Below are 19,076 nucleotides of genomic sequence, written 5' to 3'. Positions count from 1 at the left end.
AAAACAGAAAAGTCAGGATACACACTGCATGGATTTATATATATTTTTCATTTTTAAATGAGACATTTTAGATTTCCCTTCACTATTATAAGACTCTCGATAAACATTTCTGTGCAGCCACCACAAATAAGTTTAGTAACTGGTACATCAAACTTCAGTCTGACGATGTAAATTACATTAAAAAAGCAGCAGAAACAATATTAAAAAGAAACATAACTGGACAAGATCCTTGGAAACGATTTCACTTTGGAGGTGTTTGCGAAGGTCTTGCTTTCTCTTGTTCCGAGAACAGGAGTAAATATTTCGCTTGCTGTGCTGTAGGTGCAGCCTTCTTTTTTTGCCACTGGTTCTTTCTAAACAAGTGATGGAACAGATTCTACGGCTCCTCTTCTTTGAACTACGGAATACAAGCCGATTTGGTATGTTTTGCTAAAATGACCTCAAACCCCCTGCCGTTTTTTCCCCGAATGAACTCCAGTGACTTCCTCTTTCTCACTACTGGGAAAATATCAGTAAGCAAGCACCTCTTTTAGAACCAGACATTACTGGGACAGCATCCAGGAAAAGCTATGTAACCAACCCCACAGACGTTGGGAGACTATTCTAAGTACAGCCTGTTCTCTATTCACTTGACAGCACTCTCAGATTTTTTAAAGCACATCGATACAGTGTTCAAATAGTTTGTGTTCTGATTTATTTGAGACAGATTCATCCTTTTGTCTTCAATATGCTTCCGTGTTTAGTGGAAGCATAGCTAGAAGTGTGTCAAAAAGGACATTATTCAGCAAATGTTTATAGATATCTTTTGTTTCCATTTATCACATTTTATATTTTGTTATTTTCCATCTTTTTTCTTTCATCTTGAAGTGCTTTCAGGTGTTCACTTGCTTTTCACAATCACATTTAAATTTCTCTTTCTGTTTTGGTTGTTGCACAACAGTTTTTCATTTGTGAGCAATAAAAGTTTTACCCCGAATGATGACTCTTAATACAGTGTGTAAAAGTAAAGTCTGTTTTTACAGTGTCATTCATCAAGCCTTAGAAGAGATTTATAGTTTCTATACTTTGTGATAATTCAGTTTAGATGAATCTAGATAAAATTTTCTTTGGTAAAATAGTAGACATTGGAAAACATCTTTGTTTTTAATACCCATGCCTATGCAAACAGGACCACTTATTTATTTACAGTTTATTTTAAAATAGGATGGAGGCAAACATAAATCTTCTTAGTGTAATCAAAAGAATTTATGGCTCCTTCTTTCAGAACTAGAAAGTCTTTTTTCATTTTTACATTCTTACACAATCTTAATTTATGAGCTCTTTCTAATAGGTATGCTTTTAGTATCAGGAAATTTATGTTTTTAACTAACACCATTATATTTATATGTAAGGGAGTCCTCTCATATTTGCAGAATGTGCTTTGTTGTAACAAGTTATTTGTGTTACAGTCTCCTTTCCTATTTCCTCCCATTAAACATTTACAGGACATAAAAGGTACTTTCAGAATCAGACTTTCCAAAACAAGAAAAAAAACATAAAACTACACAGTAGTATGTAATTAACCTGATATGATATCTCCTAAAACAAGAGCGATATCATGAGAGTGATTAAAAGCATCTTTACCCTTACAGTTAAAAGCCAGCAACATTATAAACTGGTATTTTTTTACTATTCAAACTACTAACTACACTCGTGGGCTTCCATTAACTCCAGGCATTGGAAGTTTTGTGTATTCAAAAACATTTGTTTGGGATCTGTCTAGCCAATGTAATACTAAAGGCAAGCAGAAACTTAGCATAAATGGTGGAGAGTTTGTCGAATTTAAAATAAGGGTTGGTAAAATAAGGGTTAAAACTGTACAATGCAATAGTAAGAGCTCATTTTGAATCTTGTGTGTTACTAAAATGGCTAAAATGATATTCGCACTCCGGAATTAATCCAAACAATTGGAATCAGAAGTATTCCTGGGCTTAATGGAATGTCTTGCACTCACTCAAAGACATTGACTCAGTCAATCCAATAGACTTCTTCAGAATCAGCAGTGTAACACAAACTACAGGACACAAGTGTAAACTCCTGGGAAGCGCATTTTCATCTGACACCACGAGACGCTGTCTTAAGCAGAGCGTTGCGAGTGTCTGCCACGGCCAGCTCAGTCTCCTTTTTCAAGCTCATACCCCGGTTACTTTCAGGGACTCTGGGATCAATCCGCTACTTGCACCCAAATAACCTCCTCTAGAAACTCTTCCCACCTTCTCATGAATGGTGATTCAAAACATTCTGCTTCTGTGCGATGTTTCAATTGCATTTCAGTTTCCTTTTGGTTTACCATTTCGTTTTTTTTTTTAATTTAATGGTTATTATTAAATTCTTGGTTTTTAAAGACAAACGCTAAAAGGACAGTGGGATACTGTAATGTATCCAGCCACAGAATCGTCCCTTTTCAGACAGAAGACTATGAAATAGTAATGAATTCTCTCAGCTGTAATGAATTAAAATTGTGCTTAACAACATTTCAAGGATATCGGCAATCTCCCAGGGGGCAAGCGTAGCACATTAGCATCGTTTTTAGAAAATGATGGTGTGGTCTTAATTGCAACCCCTCTGCGATGCTTGTATTAATATTAATGCTTTATTAAAAATTTGAAAGTACACTTTTCTTTTTTTTTCTCTTCAGAGCTTTCTGAAGAAAATGCAAACTATGCCTGCAGTGTAAAAGCTTTTCATACTGTATATTGCCATCCTGGTTGCGAGATGAAGCCGAATATGCCATCAAGTCACTGCAGTGAGACCACACCGCCGGCAGATCTTTCAGCCACATCAGTGGGAGTAGAAGTGTAAATGGTTTTATTGAATACATTAACATGCCAAGGCTGAAGCCAGTTAGTCAAAGCTGCACTTTGCAGAGACTCCTGTATCCCTCAGTGACGGATCTGCCTCTGTCTGAATGTCACAGTTCTGCTTTTTTTTTTGGGTTTCACATGAAAAGCAATAAGTAAAGATCATTCATTGGGACATTGGAGGGCACTTGAAAGTTGGCGTTTGAATGGAACACTATTGACTTATGCTGAACACGTATCTGGTAATTCAAAACACCCTTTTAACTGTTTTAGCTGAGCTGAAAATAGCACCTACCAGGCTGGGTTTTGAGATCTTGAGACTTACAGTGTGAATGTTCCTCCTTCTAAATGTCTAAATGTGGGGAGTTGCTGGTAGTAGTGTGTTCTTATGGGGTCCAGTTTTGCAGTATCCCAACAAAATCTCAGTCAGTCATTTTTTTTAAGGTAAAGCGTAGAAGGGACTATATTTAGTACCTTTCAGTTTGAATGTCAATAATTATATCCATGCTTTATGAATAACATTAACCATATTTTAATCAATTAATCAGATGTATCTGCCATTTCTTAATGTGTTTAATTTTGTGTACCATTTGCAGCATAGTCTAGCCTTAACAGTATTAAAATCTTGGAAACCAAGTTTAATAGTGCAAGCAGGTATTATGGAATACAGGGAAAAGTTGACTTTCTTTGTTTAGGTGCCACCCAGATAACAACATCTGTCCAGAATCATTATCATTAGATCTTTTTCTCATTGTTGTACACATAGCTTTAAGATGCAGTATAAAAGGCTCGCTTGTCTGCAAAGGAATATCTCAGGTCTCTTCTGGAGGTGTTAATTAAAATACTGATTCCCTTTTATCATTGAAAGTTGATTATTAATTATATTATTAACTGATACTGTAAAGGGAAAAAAAAGTGGTGCCATCTTTTCACTGCTGAAGACAAACAGCATTGTCTTGGAACACTGTTGAAAGGCCACTTCTTTTGTCATAAGTGCTCATTATTCAGTGACAGTTCTGCCAAATATATTTTGCTAAAATTTTGTGGATGTCTTAAGTTCACAATTTAGTCTTATGAAAGACGCTCTGGATACATTTTCTGATTTCTGCGACATGTCTTTGTTTTCCACCAAAGTTTTTGGTGCAGTGTCCTTTTAAGCCCCCTTCCACATACAGAGTTTGTCAAGGTTATTCCACTGCTCAATCAGGGATGGTATTCATTTGGAACAATCACAAACGCTCAGTTACTCAACAAGGCACACAGTTACTGTCTCTTTGTGATTCCTCAGTTAGGTTCATGTTCACAATTGTGTCTTCACTGTTTAGAAACTTCCTTTTACCTGTGTCTCAGCTGTGACCCTCTGTGGCCGCTGAACCTCAGGATCTCCTTTCACTCGATCTCTTCAGTGAATTTCTGGTGTAAAACTGCTGCACGTTGGGCATGTAATAAAAACGAGTTACAGAAATATCCCCTTTGGCGCTTTCTTTAAGATTCTGCACTCACGGCGCTAAAACAAAGTCGCTAATCATTCAGAAGAAGTAAAAAAAAAAGATACTTTAATTTCCATCGAGCCATACCTCTTTTGAGCTCTACCACCCCTGGAGAATTAGAGAAAAAAAGCCACGTGAAGTTTAAACAAATTTGAACAAGAGCCAGTCGAAACAGTTTTTCGAGATAAATGGCATGACCAAATGCTTTATTACAGCTGGAATGGCAATAATTTCACACTGTGTTAGGAATCCTTTTGAGGACCCATATGATATGGTTACCTTTGTTGCTTATGGCTGTTAGCAGTGCTTGAGGAAAAAAAAAACCTCACAGCTATAGTACATCTGTCAGTGTGAACTGGTTAATACAATTCACCTTCATCCCCATAACAAGGACAGCTGGAAAATTAACAGATGTCTGTCCAATACGGGCTCCTTTTGTGACTTTTTCATATTAATTTGGTGGTGCTGTTGTCTTCTTGTCTCCCTCTGAGCAGTTTCTCCGATGTCAATGGTCGGCTTTTATTATAATGTAAATGCTTTTCGGATTCTTCAGTCTCCTGGAGCTCTTTGACAACTGGACTGCAGTGGGCAAGAGAAACTGCACTAGATCTCCTTTAAGGTTATTTTGTTCCATCATATTAAAAAATGTAGGGTGACTGGTGAATGCTGACGCACTTTTTATGTGCAGACATAAAACATCTGAGACTGCACACAGAAAAATGTAATCTACATTTGGAAATAGTATGAAATATAAGTTCCTCTGTTTAGTTCATATTGTTTTTGAGGTTTTGATAACCTTTTCTTATCAGATTCTTTTGTTTATCATAATGTAGTTTCGAGATATTTTTGTAGATTAACACAGAATTCATTTTGCTGCCTTTTAAAATTTCCCTAACTTGTTCACCTCTTCCTCTTTGTTTTTCTTTTTTTTTATTTGGGGGAAAACGCGATTTGTAAATGCCACAGGCGCAGTATTGTCCTTTTTTGAAAGTTCAGGCAATCGAAAGACTTTGCTATTGACTGAAGTTAAACCAACGGTAATCTTAGAAGGTGATGAATAATCCAAATGCCAAAGCATTGTTCTTGTGCTTTGGGGAGGTTATTTGTCCCATTTTTCACGTGTAGAGCATGGTGATGCCTGATTCTCTGCTCCTCTGAACTTCTCGGCCTGGATATGCTTATAAGAAAAATGTCGGTTTGATGTTTGTTCAAAGCAGGGTTAGTGGAGCCCGGAAAAAAAAGGAAGAACATCGACTGTGCTTAACTGGAATGAGGTTGCCTATCACAGTATTATTTTTTATTCTTTTTTCTCCCCCCAAAGAAGTATTTGCGTCTACAAGCCTCCTCACAATTCATTCAGAATCTTTTGACATTGCACTTAAAATGCAAAGACTTTAATCTGTGTATTAAAGCAGAATCAAAGGTATGGTGTTATCACCACCAGACAGGAGCGTGTAGGCCATACACACCTACAAGCATGCTGTCAGCAAGCTCGATAGAAGGATATGAGGATATTTGTATTTATACCATTAATTGACACTGTTAACAAACAGCTATGCATAATTTTCAGTCTTATGTGACCCAGAGGCTGGAATCTCTAGAAATGTACTTATCCACTAATGGAAATGGAAATTAACCACTTACAAGTGGTTTTTGCTATATTTAATTATTTCTAAACACTGTCTCATCTTATTTACCTTATTTATTTATTTCACGATATGTTGCATGTGAGGAGGTGCTGAGTTAATGAGAATGTTTGTTTAGCTTTACTGGCTTCTGGAAGGAGCAGTACGATTTGACAGTAATTTGATGCTTCAGAAATAAAAATAAAACAATTTTCACTCCCTAGCTTCACTTCAGTATAAAAACATATATAAAAAAACACGTAGCAAGAAAAGCACAAATGAAAATGCTGAGACAGTTCAGCTTTGTAGGAGGCTGTAATTTCTGTCCATTGTCCTGAGTCTGGATTAACCCTGTTGTTTACTTACTTTTAGTTATCAGCAGCTCTCTCCACTAACTGCTATAAACAGAATATTGTCAAAGACATGAAAGGCCTTTTCACATTCTCCAGTTTAAACCTGTATTCCACTTGGGGACTGGCCGGGCCATTGAGACAGCTGCAGAACTGTGACATTTCAAGTTCAAACACAGACTTAACCTGCTGGAATCCGGATGCATAATCTCTTGCAAGAGATTATTTCAGTTTGTCACCATTGCAGCAATTTTACAAAGTTTTTTTGTTCATTTTGAAATCAGTCCTAACTGAAAAAAATCTATTTGAGTTTCGATGCTCGGTGTATTTTTTTTTAAATGGGCCTGGCAGTAGACCAATGGGGCAGCTGTGTGGAGTATTCAGGAGGGCTCTGGACAACCGGCCAAAGGGTCACGGGTTCAGATCCCACATGTTGACACTGCTGCTGTGACCCTTAAGCAAGACATTGTACCAGGATTGCTGCAGCTGTATCAACAGGTACCCAAATCTGCATGTAAAAAAGGTCATAGAATATTGATCATTTTGGATTAAAGCACCAGCCGAATAAATTAGATATCAGTATAATAAATTGTCTAATAATTAAGGGAAGCACCTGTTTTGTTTTAAACAATTGGCTGTAAAGAGTGAGCAAAGTCATTTCGTATTTGTGGTTCCAGGTGTGGCCTTAACCCTACTTCAGCCCAGTGAGTTTTATAGATCTCTCGATAATCACTAGCACCTGAAGAACTAGACTGAACTGGAATTGGAACTAGTCTGTTAAACGGGTCCAGTTAAGTGGAACTGTTAAGAGCTGAGCTGGCATTAAACTTTGTTTCCCTTCAAGGTTGAACGTTTGGAATATATGTCAATCTGATGACACCGCTATGGTCATATCTTATTTTGCAACTATGACATCTCTGTAACCTTGGTAGAAGACCTGTTTAAATGTTGTTTTATGCAATTTGGGGGGGGGGGGGGGGTTATAAAATTTTCCCTCCCATCTGTGTACCATTATTGTCAATAACCGTCTCATGAAAGATTGCTTTCATCACGTAAGAAAAACAGTAGTGTTACTGGGGAAATCATTTAATGTAGAACATACCGTAGACTCTCCTACAAGCATTTTATTAGCTCGACAATCATATAACCTGTTAGTTGCGTATTTAGTAAAATTTGGAATTATATTTGGTACATAGTAAATGTTAGAGGGTTTTATTCTTATTAATTTTAAAATGGTAGGATTTACAGTAGCAAAGAATTGTTTTAAAATTACTATATATTTTAATAGTCCAACTTTAGTGATATCCGGTGCCTTGAATTCCCTTAACTCTCTGGAATAATTATCGTTAATTATGCTTAAGCCTAAGAATTGATTACAGTTTTACATGAAATCTGCACCAATAAATCTCATCTAGCAGCAGCAATAATAATGCTCTCCAGTGATGTACAGTAAGAAGATAACATCCTGCATAGGGTATGAAGCCACCTGTGCAGTTTTATCTGGACAGGTATAGTAAGATGTAGCAGCAGCTATTATCTGATGCCAAGTAAACTTCTGGGTAATTCTAGGTTTAAGGAATGACTTCAAGCGTGTCTTTCAGAAAGCTTGTTGGATTTAATAACAGATGGGAAGGATATCCTTGGAAAAGGCATTAAATAGAGTCTGTAGCTTCTGCTACTTGGAGCTAACAAGATGAGTTTTGTTGTTGCCATGAATGAGAAAAATGCAGCTGATATTTTCAGAAATGAACCCAGACATTTTTGATTGTCTGGGCCTTCATTGGTATCAGGGCAGTTATACCTAAAGGATGTGAAGTGTGAAACTACTACTAATAGATGTTTTTTTTCCTGCTAAGTGCAATCTAAAGTTTTGAATATAAATCTTCGTTCATTTAAACCAAATGTCAAATGTGTAAATCTTACTGCACATGTTAATTCAAGTGGGACTTTATTCCAAATACGGTCATTAAACCATTTCACATCAAAAGCACAATTTGTTTTTCAAACTGTCAGAAAGTTTGTGAACAAACTTCATTCCAGGTTGAGTCCCACAGAACCCTGTGAAAGTTTAATTATAGCCACAGACTGGAGTTCATCAACTGGAGTAGACTGGCACTGTGGTGCTTAACCAAACAAAACCAGCATGATTGCATTGTGCAAAAAGTAATCATTAATCTTGGTTTCTGGGCCATTAGAGACTGCTGTGTGTAAGCTGAAAGACTGAATGCAGTTTCCCACTGCAGAACAACAAGCATTACTATGTGGAAAAGGGTTCTTTTTTATTAACTTGGTGAAAAGGTCTATAGAGGTAATTTGCTTATTTCGAAAGTAATTCGCGTATTTCTGAGGCTGTGCAGCATAAAAGCTCTGTGATCCATTGTTTTTGTATTCCCTTGAGCTCTGTATGGGGTAAAAACAGAAAAGCTACACGTGTACAAGATGCACTGTTCTGTACTCTTTAGTAAAGGTTAGTTATAAAGTTCAACAACCCCTACAACAGCAGCACTTTGCAGCGTAATTAAGGAAGAAGACACTTATATCTAGCTCAGGAGGAAAATAACAAGCCAGAAGTGGCTTTCAGTGGTAAAGCACAATACCTCTTAGGCCTGTAAGATGAATGTTTACATCATTATATTATGCCAGTCACATGTGGTCGCATTTTTAATTAGAAAAGAAATGTTAATTGGGAGGGGCAACTGTGCCCATGTCTTTCCAAGCTGAAAGCAAAGGTTTTAAGTGATTCATAGTGAAACTGAGGCTTTGCTCAGGCTTTGAGACAGAACTGTTCTGGTCAGACCCAGCAGAGAAGACTGGCAACAACAAAGTGAGAAATATATATCCAACATGTTTGTTTGTTTTTATTTGACTTTTGGGGATTCATTGCAGCTCCATCTCTTTTTTGACAGCTATAATTATGTTCAAAAGCATGCCAGCATGAATGTAAATTGCTTGTCTCAGAAGGTCATTCTGTTCATTTACCATACAAACCATAGACTAGCAGCTTCCTATTTCAGAGATGAAAATTTCCCAATAGAAAGAGTATGTCATGTTGAATATTGCAGTCTGGAAGTTTGTGTGTGAGAAGTCAGTGACCCAGTGTTTATAGAATGTGGAATGGCCATATTCAGAGATGTAGGGGATCTAGGTAATCTAATCAGAGATAATGAATCTAATCTTGACCAAGAGGAAGGTTCCTCTGCTTTGACTACAGGACATATTAAAGATATGTGTTTCAAAACAGAGTCTAGAAAATCCATCCTTTTGTACTGGTTGCTCAACATAAGCATCTTTTCCATTTAAATTAACTTGGATATAAATATAAAATGCCACTTCATTCATTATTATAAGTTCAAATAACAAAATAAAAACACAAACATTAGGAGATTGAACCTAAGGAGCCAAAGTCAATTGACTTGAGTTAGCTAGCATTTTTTTAAAGAATGTTCTTTCAGTCCAGATCGATTTTCTTGTGAGGAAAGACTTCCAAGGCACAACAGATGTGAATCAGTGTTTCTCTGCAGTTGTTTGTTTTCCAGCCCTGCTTGTAAAAGCCACCACAGGTTTTGGTACATAAGGGTTTAGTTAACAGGCAAAGTGACATGGGGAGATAATTAACTTGCCTTTTTTATTCACGAATGATTTGCTTAATTAAAGTGATCACCCTAATTGAATTTTGCTCCAGTGCCAGTACTGCTACCCAGGGCTGTCTGTCTGTGTTGACACTCAGTGAAAATGATCCATTGATGAATCAAGGATGTAAGCCTACCAGTTCAGAGCCAAACAATACTGTATAGAGCTCCGCTTTTACATTGAACACGTGTCACATCCCAGAACTACTAGAAGGTCACAGTATGTGCAGGTTTTTAATTTGCATAACATAGAACACTCTATATTCTCTGCAAAATGCATGAAGTGTCTCTTCTGCTGCTTGTTCATGATGACAGAACTGCAACAAGGACATGAACAGCTCTTGCTTTGTTGTAGGCAAAAGCATTGCCTTTGTTCCTTTGTATGATGTGCTTCTTAGTCACAATTATACAAATCACTGTTTCTTGGTTAGGAGTTTATTTTTGATGTGACAAGCCTTGCAGAAAAAATGCACTTTTTCAGCCCTGGCAGGTGGTATGACATTTCACATTGTGAGCCATAGCCCCATAAGAGACGCAGCTTGGCTGCTTTTTTCTTTTGCTACTCCTTTCTGATCTGATTAGTGCAATCTCATTAAAGGTGGAATTCAGCGGGCACTGGTGGTGTTAAACCCAGATGTCCATACTGATCATCCTCTAGCTCTCGTTATCTTCCTCTTCAGCAGGGATTATTTGATTTAGGGATCTTCGCACCCATTTGGAAAAGTCAGCCAAAAACACCATGTAGTTAAAAAAGGCAACTTTTGGTGTTGTCTGAGTAATCTGGTTAAAAGAGAAAATGTATATGATATGGTTCTTCATTCTGAGTAAAATGTACATTAAATCCAAGGGCCATCGTCACAGTTTTTAACATTGCTCAGCTGCCTAAAGGAAAGGATGAAATAATAGAAAAGGTACTTTCAGTTTTTATAGCAGCATTGTAATAAAGCACATGTGAAGGAAACTGATGTATACTGTGCATTTGTTCATGCATATTTAGCTGTTTGTGCACTCATAATACAGTAAGACTGAAACAAAAAGCAAACTGGAAGATTTTTTTGGGGGAAAAATTACTTTACTGGAATGAAAGCTGTTGGAAGAGAGTTTCTTTCAAGTTAAAGGATGATCTTTTGTATGCAAGGGACACCTTTTCCAGAAACCTGGCACATTCCGAAAAAGAATTCCAAAGCCGAAGTCCAGCAGTTCTCAGGGTTATGTAGCTTGGCTGTACATTCCAGTAACAACCCTTGATCATAAAAAAAAGTATTTGGTATGGGAACACGAGAGAAAGAAAACATGAGCTACATGTGGCAGACCAAGGTCATTAACAGAAGCCTTACATCGGAGGAGCAAAACCTTGAAGTTAAACAGCCATTTTAAGAGACAAAGCCAAGAAAGATAAGAAGCACTCTGGGTCTCCATCATACAATTAGAGTTTCTTTGTTGAAGAGATTAAAAACTAAAAGAAGATAATTAAAACAAAAATGGTTGCCATCTGGGAGTCCTTGGTAGTATTAGATTGGACTACAAACAGTTTTCCCTTATCTTTGTATTATTATAGAAGGCATTGCTCTTAAGTACCTGCAGGTGCAGGCCAAAGAAAACAGTGAGACAGCTGCATTTTTCTTCTCCGGACGCACTTCAGTTGCATCATTTTTATATCGATATATTCACCTTGAAAAAGCAGTGAAAAATGTTTAGATTTGCTGCCCATGGCTGACAACTGCTTTGTCTCGATGAAGACCAGAACACTTGAGATCTGAGATGTTCCATCCAGCTTGCATGTTTTTGTTTAGGAGTGATTTTTCTTCTTTCCCTCACAGAATTGACAGCCCTCTGTGGATTGTCCAGTGCAACGTAATTAATGTGAAATCTTGTTCTTCTCAGCAAGTAACAAAGCTCTTCCAGTACCAGATGCTTGTGTTTATCTGTGCAATCTTTTGTCCAAAAAGCACCATCCATATATAATATTAACACTACGGAGCCTGATTGATTGGTACAAGAAAATTATGCAGATTTGTTCTTCTTTTCATTTATTTATTCCTTCCAAAAAAAGCAGGACAGTGCAGATGGCTTGGCTGTGTTAATGTGTGGTTTGTGGATTCCAATCATATTTTGTGGTTTGTCCGTCTTCTCTGATGCAGGGTTTTGCACGTTCCCTGCTTGTGCCATAGATATAAAGACTAATAAGCACCTGAGGTCAAGTCTTCCTGAGCGTATGTCCATGCATCTGCAGCAGTAATCTCTGTTTTGCCACCTGGCATGCTTTGGCTCAGGGTGAAGACTGTGTTTTAGAGCTGGCATTATCGGGATGGTTTGGCTGTAGCTTAACTCCGGATGGCAGCTGTTCTAGCATACAATAAAGCATGGAGGTCTTTCAGATTTCCTGTTTACAGACTTGCAGGCAATTCAGTTTTCCGTGCCTCCTCTGAAATCAAAGCCACTCCAATCCCCAAATATAGTAGAAGGAAAATATTTAAATTCCTATTTACATGAAATTAAAAAATGAACGACAAACATATTTCTTAAAAATCTTAAGAAATTAGACCTTGGTTATTTGTTTTATTCAATAAACTCTTATTTTAACACCTGTGGAGCTATTATTATATCGCAATGCTGACAGAATGAATTTTAACTTCCTCTGTAAAGGCGTATACTGCACCTTCAAATAGGTTTTTTGCAACAGGACTCTTTGACACGAAATAATCATGTCCATGTCTTGGATTTAATTATCATGGTAGTACTTGGCAAGAATTGAGATGTGGAATAAGCTTCTAGTAGTAAGTCTGTCTTGTTAAAATCTTTCCAAATAATTTACCTTAAGACTTATCAGAAGAATAATATCTGCTGCCCTGCAATTTACAGGAGGATGTAGTGAGTAGCTGAATTTATTTTTTTTTTCTTTCATGCACATTATAATCACCCTTCATATGAGTTCTATAAATTTGCTTTCCCTTTTCTTTGTTTAGGTGTTTGGTGTCCATTTTTTTATAAAAGTAACATTAGGAATAACATTGCATAGTAGTGTTGTTTCTCTAACAAAACAAATGTAAATAATTTGGCTAGCTCCTCATGCTGGACCTAATGCATATGGTTTATAGATACTTGTGCAGCTTTAATTGACTGCGTTATTTTACAGTCATGGTTCTCTAATATAGACTAGATATTTTTAAACTGGATGCAAATAGCTTTAAATGAGATTTGTGCATTTTCCTTTTGAATTATTTTGGAACAGCAATTTCTGTCATCACTGGAATGTTGAGAGGAATATGTTGTACTTCACAGCAGAGAGAATGTGAATTTTTATGGGACGGTTTGCACATATAATCAGCCACCACCTACTCTTTTTATAACAAAAGCTAATCAGATCAGTTCTCTTTAATTCTGGCTACTTTGAAAATAGACTGTTTTTGTCCCCGAGTACTGCAGTGTAATTCTGTGTGAAAATGAGTTGAGCATTTTGTTGTGAGAAACCAATATTTGAAGTGTATGCCCAATCATAAAACAACAAAAAAAGTGGTTTGAGAAAAAAGCTATTCTAGCCGTTTTCATTCAGGGATCAATATAGGAATTCGTGTTAAGGAACCTGTTTTTTAGTGGAATGTTGGAATCAATTGTAATTCTCTTCCTGATACTGCTTACGATTGAAATGTTAGGATTGCAGTTTTCCAAGGTGACTTTGCGAGCACAGTTTAGTTCACTTATTAGTTGTTAATGGATTGTACTAATGCATCATCAATTGTTTTTCTTTTCGTAGTCTGCTGCTGAATATGCAAAGACACACCTCCCTGAACTTCTGAAACAACACCTGCTGAACTATGAAAAAGAGAAAGAGAACAGTGTGCTTTCATACCCCAGTATTCTGGAACAACATATCCTCTCTATTGACAAGGAAATGCTGGAGAAACTGTCTGCCTCATATGATGAAGCAGGTAAGACGGCATTATTCTCTGTGCTTTAAATGTGTAGTTCGTGAAGTCAAGGGTAAAATTCTGAAGTCCGAGTGAGCAAAGATTAGGATGGTATTTCGACACTTGATTTCTTCCACAGATGTTCTCAACCTGCAGCTGTTACTGATTGAAAGTTATTTTTCTTCATAATCTTTCCATTCTTCTGTCTGCTTTTTGTTTGTGTTTTGGAGGATTAAAATGTTCCACTGTAAATTTTGTTCCCTCAGAATGTTCTATTTTGAAGAAGGTCAAAAACAATAACAGAAGGAAATTGATAACCTCGGCAAAACTTTTATTTCTGCCCTTACTACCACTACAGCACAACCTAAAAACTACTCACATAATAAAACTAATAAAACTACTACTAATATGAAGCTGTGCTGTGCATTGCAGTGGTGTAGAAACTTCACCCAGTAAACAAAAGCACGGTTCTGTTTTTAATATTAATGTCATTGAACCATGATATTTTAAAACCAGGAAGTCACATGGCAATAAGTGTTCTTTGCCATGTGATTTATTGCATTTCAGAAAAAAAACAAGGCTACGGTAGGCTAGGACCCTGCTGTGACAATATAAGGGGTTTTCGTACAAATAACTGCTGCTCACAGAGATGCAGCATCAAAGAGCTTTTGTCAGACAGTCAAAGGCTTTCTACCTGCAGTGTCAAAAGCATCTTTTAAAGGCAAATGGTTCTATGACTTCAAAGATACTGTATTAATCCTTGGAAATGTCATCAAACATTCTTGAAGGTATCCTTCAATGCAGGAGAGGCATTACTGTGATCTTTTTTTTAAATACTTTTTGTTTTTTAGTTTTAAATAATAACAAAGATTATGTTTCAAATAAAATGTTGGCTGGTACTGTACAGTCTCGGCTTCTCATCTGTGCCTAAGCAACAGACTGGTCTTTTAGGCACTGATTACCCAGGACTGCTGACACGAAGAGTGAGTTTTAAACAAACACCTAACATTGTTCAAAGATAATGGTGTTATTTAATCATATTTTAGCATCTCGACAATGAATTATGCATTAATTAAACTGTGCATATTAAATAGTATTTGTCAAAAAATGCTCACCTTTTACTTTTACTGTATTCCAAAAATCAGAGTACTGTAAAATATCGCACCACATAGCAGTGATGACAACTAAAATCACAAGATTTTGAATGAAAACCGTTTGCTTATTAAATGAGTGCACAGTAGCGTCAGAGAGTTTTCAGTTGTAACTAGTATGTGCTGTGTCTGTTTGTGAATGACCTTCTCGAGGTATATATTACAAAGATTGCCAGATTTTGTTATCAGTGATACCACTTTGTGGCCTGATCTCAGATCATTGAAGCTTAACGAGACTGGGCCTGGTTAGTACTGTGATGGGTGACCTTGAAAAGACATTGAGGCACCAGTAGGTGGCACTATTCCCTCTGGCCCAGAATCCAAAGTCACCAGTCACACTGGGCTGCAGGAGGAGTCATCCTTCAGATGAGACGTTAAACGAAGGTCCTGACTTCTTAGTCATGAAAGAAGATAATACACTTCAAAAGAAAGGTGGTAATCCCTCTGTAAAGTCCAAAATCAGTCCTTAGTTCAACTGGCGAAGCAATTTCTCACTTGCCATCCTGATCCGCTGTGTAGCGGGGCTGCTGATGCAGAGTGGCTATCAGTATCATCCCGGTGGGAGCTGCTCTTCAAGGCTAGGCCAAGGGGGTCCTCTCCTATACAGTATGTGGAACGCTTTGAGATGCTTCGGGATAAAAAGTGCTCTGTACTGTAGATGTGAGGATTCATCATTGTGCTTCGTATGGTCCCTCAGTGCATTTTTCGTTTTGGAGCACCAATACATTTTGAGCAATAGAGACTGATTGCGATTGTCAATACACTGTTATACGTCATTTTTACCCGATGCATTTTTGTTTAATCAAAGATACTTAAAACAATTAACTCAGGCTACAGGAAAATCAAAGTGACATCTTTATTTGCACATCCCTTCTATTTTTAAAGACAATGCTGTAACCTTTTCTTAGTGATCTTTTAGGCTTGATGGAGAAATAGTGAAATGGCTATGTTTTATTAATGTAATCCTGATCTGAAAAACCAAAAACGGGTGTGAAATATTCATAACAAGATAATAAAGACAACATTCATTCGGGTATGGAATGCATTTTACAACCTACTTACTGCTTCTTATTCTAATCATGTAAATGACATATAAAAACTGGCTATGATATTCAGGGAGCTTAATGTAATTTATTTATTTCCATGCTTAGATTTTTTTCAAATTAATTTTAATTGAATTAGTAACTGATCAGGTTTTGTAAGTATTAGTCTGCATATCAATCATGCAAAGAGAAAAAAATAACTCTTTCTGACTGGAGCATATGGATTATTAAAAAACAAGTCTTCCCAAAAATTAAATGCTTCATTTAGTTGCTCACTTCAATATATTTCTACAAACTCTTGTTGTGTACAGTAGGGGCAGTTTTTGTGTTTTGAATTACATCCCACATCATTTCTTTATCTAAAATTCTAATCATCATGTTGTGCACTGAAGTTTTTTTCTTTAACATATTGCTTTCCAAAATTAAATCAGAACTGCAGTGTAAATTTGAAGTCCTCCGGCTTTTAAAGCATTGAGAGCATAAGAAAATAAACAAATAAGAGGACGTTAATTTGGCTGATAATAAATGATCTGATGATCTACCATTTCTTGAACCTAGCCAAGGTATGTATTGTCTTCACCAGTGTGACTGGGTCGCTTGTTCCAGACCCCCACAAACCTTTGTGAATGGTCAAGTAAACACCTAAGCCTTTTCCAATGGTAATTTCTTCAGGCTCAGTGTTTCCCATTTTATAGTTAGTTTCCATTTCTGCTGTTTGTAAGAATGTGGAACGTACTGCACTCGCCAGCTGCCGGATTTTTCTCCAGTCTTGAGTTTTATCCAAATTGTGTTGAATTTTCTGTTTCTTCCACGCTGAAAAGAGAAGGAAAGAAACACAACTTTTCGGCTGTGGAGCCTACTTCATTGTGTCTCTTTTCTTCTCTTTTCAGCGTGGAATAAATCTTTACTTGTTCCTTTGCAGCCTACGCGTGCTGACTCAGCTGCCCGCTTGAATTTTCTATAGATTCTGCAAGGCTTGCTAGTTCTCCTATTTTAGTATCATCTAGGAGTTTGACTTGTTTACTAACCATACCCAGAATCTAGATTATTAATGTAAATTAGCAAGAACAGTTGTCCTTATTCTGATCCCTGTCATGCTCTACTAATTACTAGTAGTATGTACATTAATGGCAGCACAGATGACTGGAATATAATGAGCATTAATTAAGCTTGAGTCACATTTTATCCAATTAGTCATAGCGGTTTGATTTTGGGCCTGTTCCTCAGACGGATTAATATTTTATTTGGAGCTGTGAGCTTCTTGTAGTAAAAGGACTTTAGGAAGCAACAATCCACAGTATTTCATTTCTTTCCCCCCTGCATCATTTGCCCAAGCTCTTACTTTGCAAGTAGGATTACATCTCTGCAGTCACTGCAAATTACGACCACAGGTCAGGTTTGTAGATTGGTTGCTGAGCGGACTTCAGTTTGTGTCTTTTCTGTGCTCAACAAACCATGAAAGTAAAAAATACATTACATGTTCAAGGGCGAATTCTGCATGAATGTAGTCAGGAGATCTAGGTATACATCCAGAGAGTAACACCATGTTAAAACAAAACGGGATTCCTTGCAAACTAGGTTATTGCAGAGCACAGCAATAACATTACTCAGTAAGTGTTAATACACAACAGCACAGGCTTGAAGGGAGCAACTGGAGATATTCTTCTGAATGCTTTTCTTCTTTTCCTGCATGTTAAGAACACTTTATTGGCCATATACAATTTCTTGTATTAGGAATTTGTCTTTTCGCATACCCCAGCTTGCTCTCCATGAGACACACAGACAGGGAGAGAAGCTTGGGGTCAAGAGTGCAGGGCCAGCCATTTATACAGCGCCCCTGGAGCAGTTGGGGTTAAGGGCCTTGCTCAGGGGCCCAACGGAGTAGGATTCCTCTGCCGGCCACGGGATATGAACCTGCAACCTTCCAGCCACAGGCGCAGATCCCTAGCCACAGAGCCACCGCACCGCCCCCTATGTCTTATGTCTTCAGAATATTATAATTTCTCCAAGAAGTGGAGCTTGTTTCACCATCAGTGTTGGGAAGCTTTTTTCTCCTTCCTATACAGTTTTTAAAAGATTGTTTCGTTTTAAGGTTGTGTTGTAGGTCTGTTGGGGATTTTTATTAGTTTTTGCCTGTCCTCCTTCAGAAAAAAAGAAAACATCATATCGTACTAAGAGGATGTTTAGTTAGGTTTTTTATTAGAATATCGTAATCTCCCTTCCAATTTTATTTAAAAAGATTTTTAAAAACCTTTCAGATGCAAGCTTTCATAGTTGAATAAATGGCCATTCACCATCCATTTATATTCATTAGATGTCCTAAATCACATTGAAGCTAATGTTGCCATATGCTGTATACACACTGTCCCTCAGCTCAAACAGTGCTCTGTACTTTGGGTTTCGATTTGCCCCTGGCGTCTCTTTTGTCATTGTGGATAATGGATATCTGACAACTTACTTGCCTGCTTTGTTTTTACACATTTTAAATTAAAATGGCATTAAACATTATAAGCTGTAATAGGCATTGACGGCCACCTCCAGGAATCAATTATTGTGCATTTGATGTACAGTAAGTCTTAAGCACATACCTGCGTTAGTCTGGAACAGTCAAGAGACTACACAGTTCACAGTTAAACTAAAAACAATTTGTCAGGAGTGATACGGTCTCCCTCAGGGCCATGGGCCAGATGTTTGCTCTAGGCTCTAGATTTCACTGTGGAAAAGCCGGAGGAAAGAGCCTTTTACTGCCACCTTTTAATTTTTCATTTTTGAGATGGGTTCCTTAATTAAGCCTTCCAGGACTGCAGAATTACCAGCCACCAGGAAAGCTTTTCATGAGGAGATTCGGCTTCCATTTCCCGTTTTGGCTTTGTTTTCATTCCGGGGCATTTTGTCAGAGTAGATCTTTGACAGTCCATGAAAATGCCCTCTGGGAGGGCATCACAAAATGACAAGGCAGCACTGGAGCCTTCTCTGTGGCCTTGCACTTGAGGAGAGATCTCTCTTTTCATTTTCATGGAGCGTCTGACAATTAATCTGT

At 37.4% G+C, this 19,076-nt stretch overlaps 1 protein-coding gene across 1 annotated transcript in view; it reads left to right on the top strand.

Annotated features, from left to right (window-relative positions):
* ppm1lb (protein phosphatase, Mg2+/Mn2+ dependent, 1Lb) overlaps positions 1–19,076 on the top strand; it is a 52,708-nt gene that overhangs the window by 26,083 nt on the left and 7,549 nt on the right. The window contains exon 2 of the mRNA XM_088913385.1: positions 13,689–13,863. Within this exon, the coding sequence (XP_088769511.1) occupies positions 13,689–13,863 (175 nt within the window). The remainder of the gene's footprint in view (positions 1–13,688; positions 13,864–19,076) is intronic.

Source organism: Atractosteus spatula, chromosome 4 (assembly GCF_055471065.1).
Source record: "Atractosteus spatula isolate fAtrSpa1 chromosome 4, fAtrSpa1.hap1, whole genome shotgun sequence".
Taxonomy (NCBI): domain Eukaryota; kingdom Metazoa; phylum Chordata; class Actinopteri; order Semionotiformes; family Lepisosteidae; genus Atractosteus; species Atractosteus spatula.
Note: the sequence above shows the minus strand (reverse complement) of the source record. Positions and strands in the feature narration are given on the sequence as shown.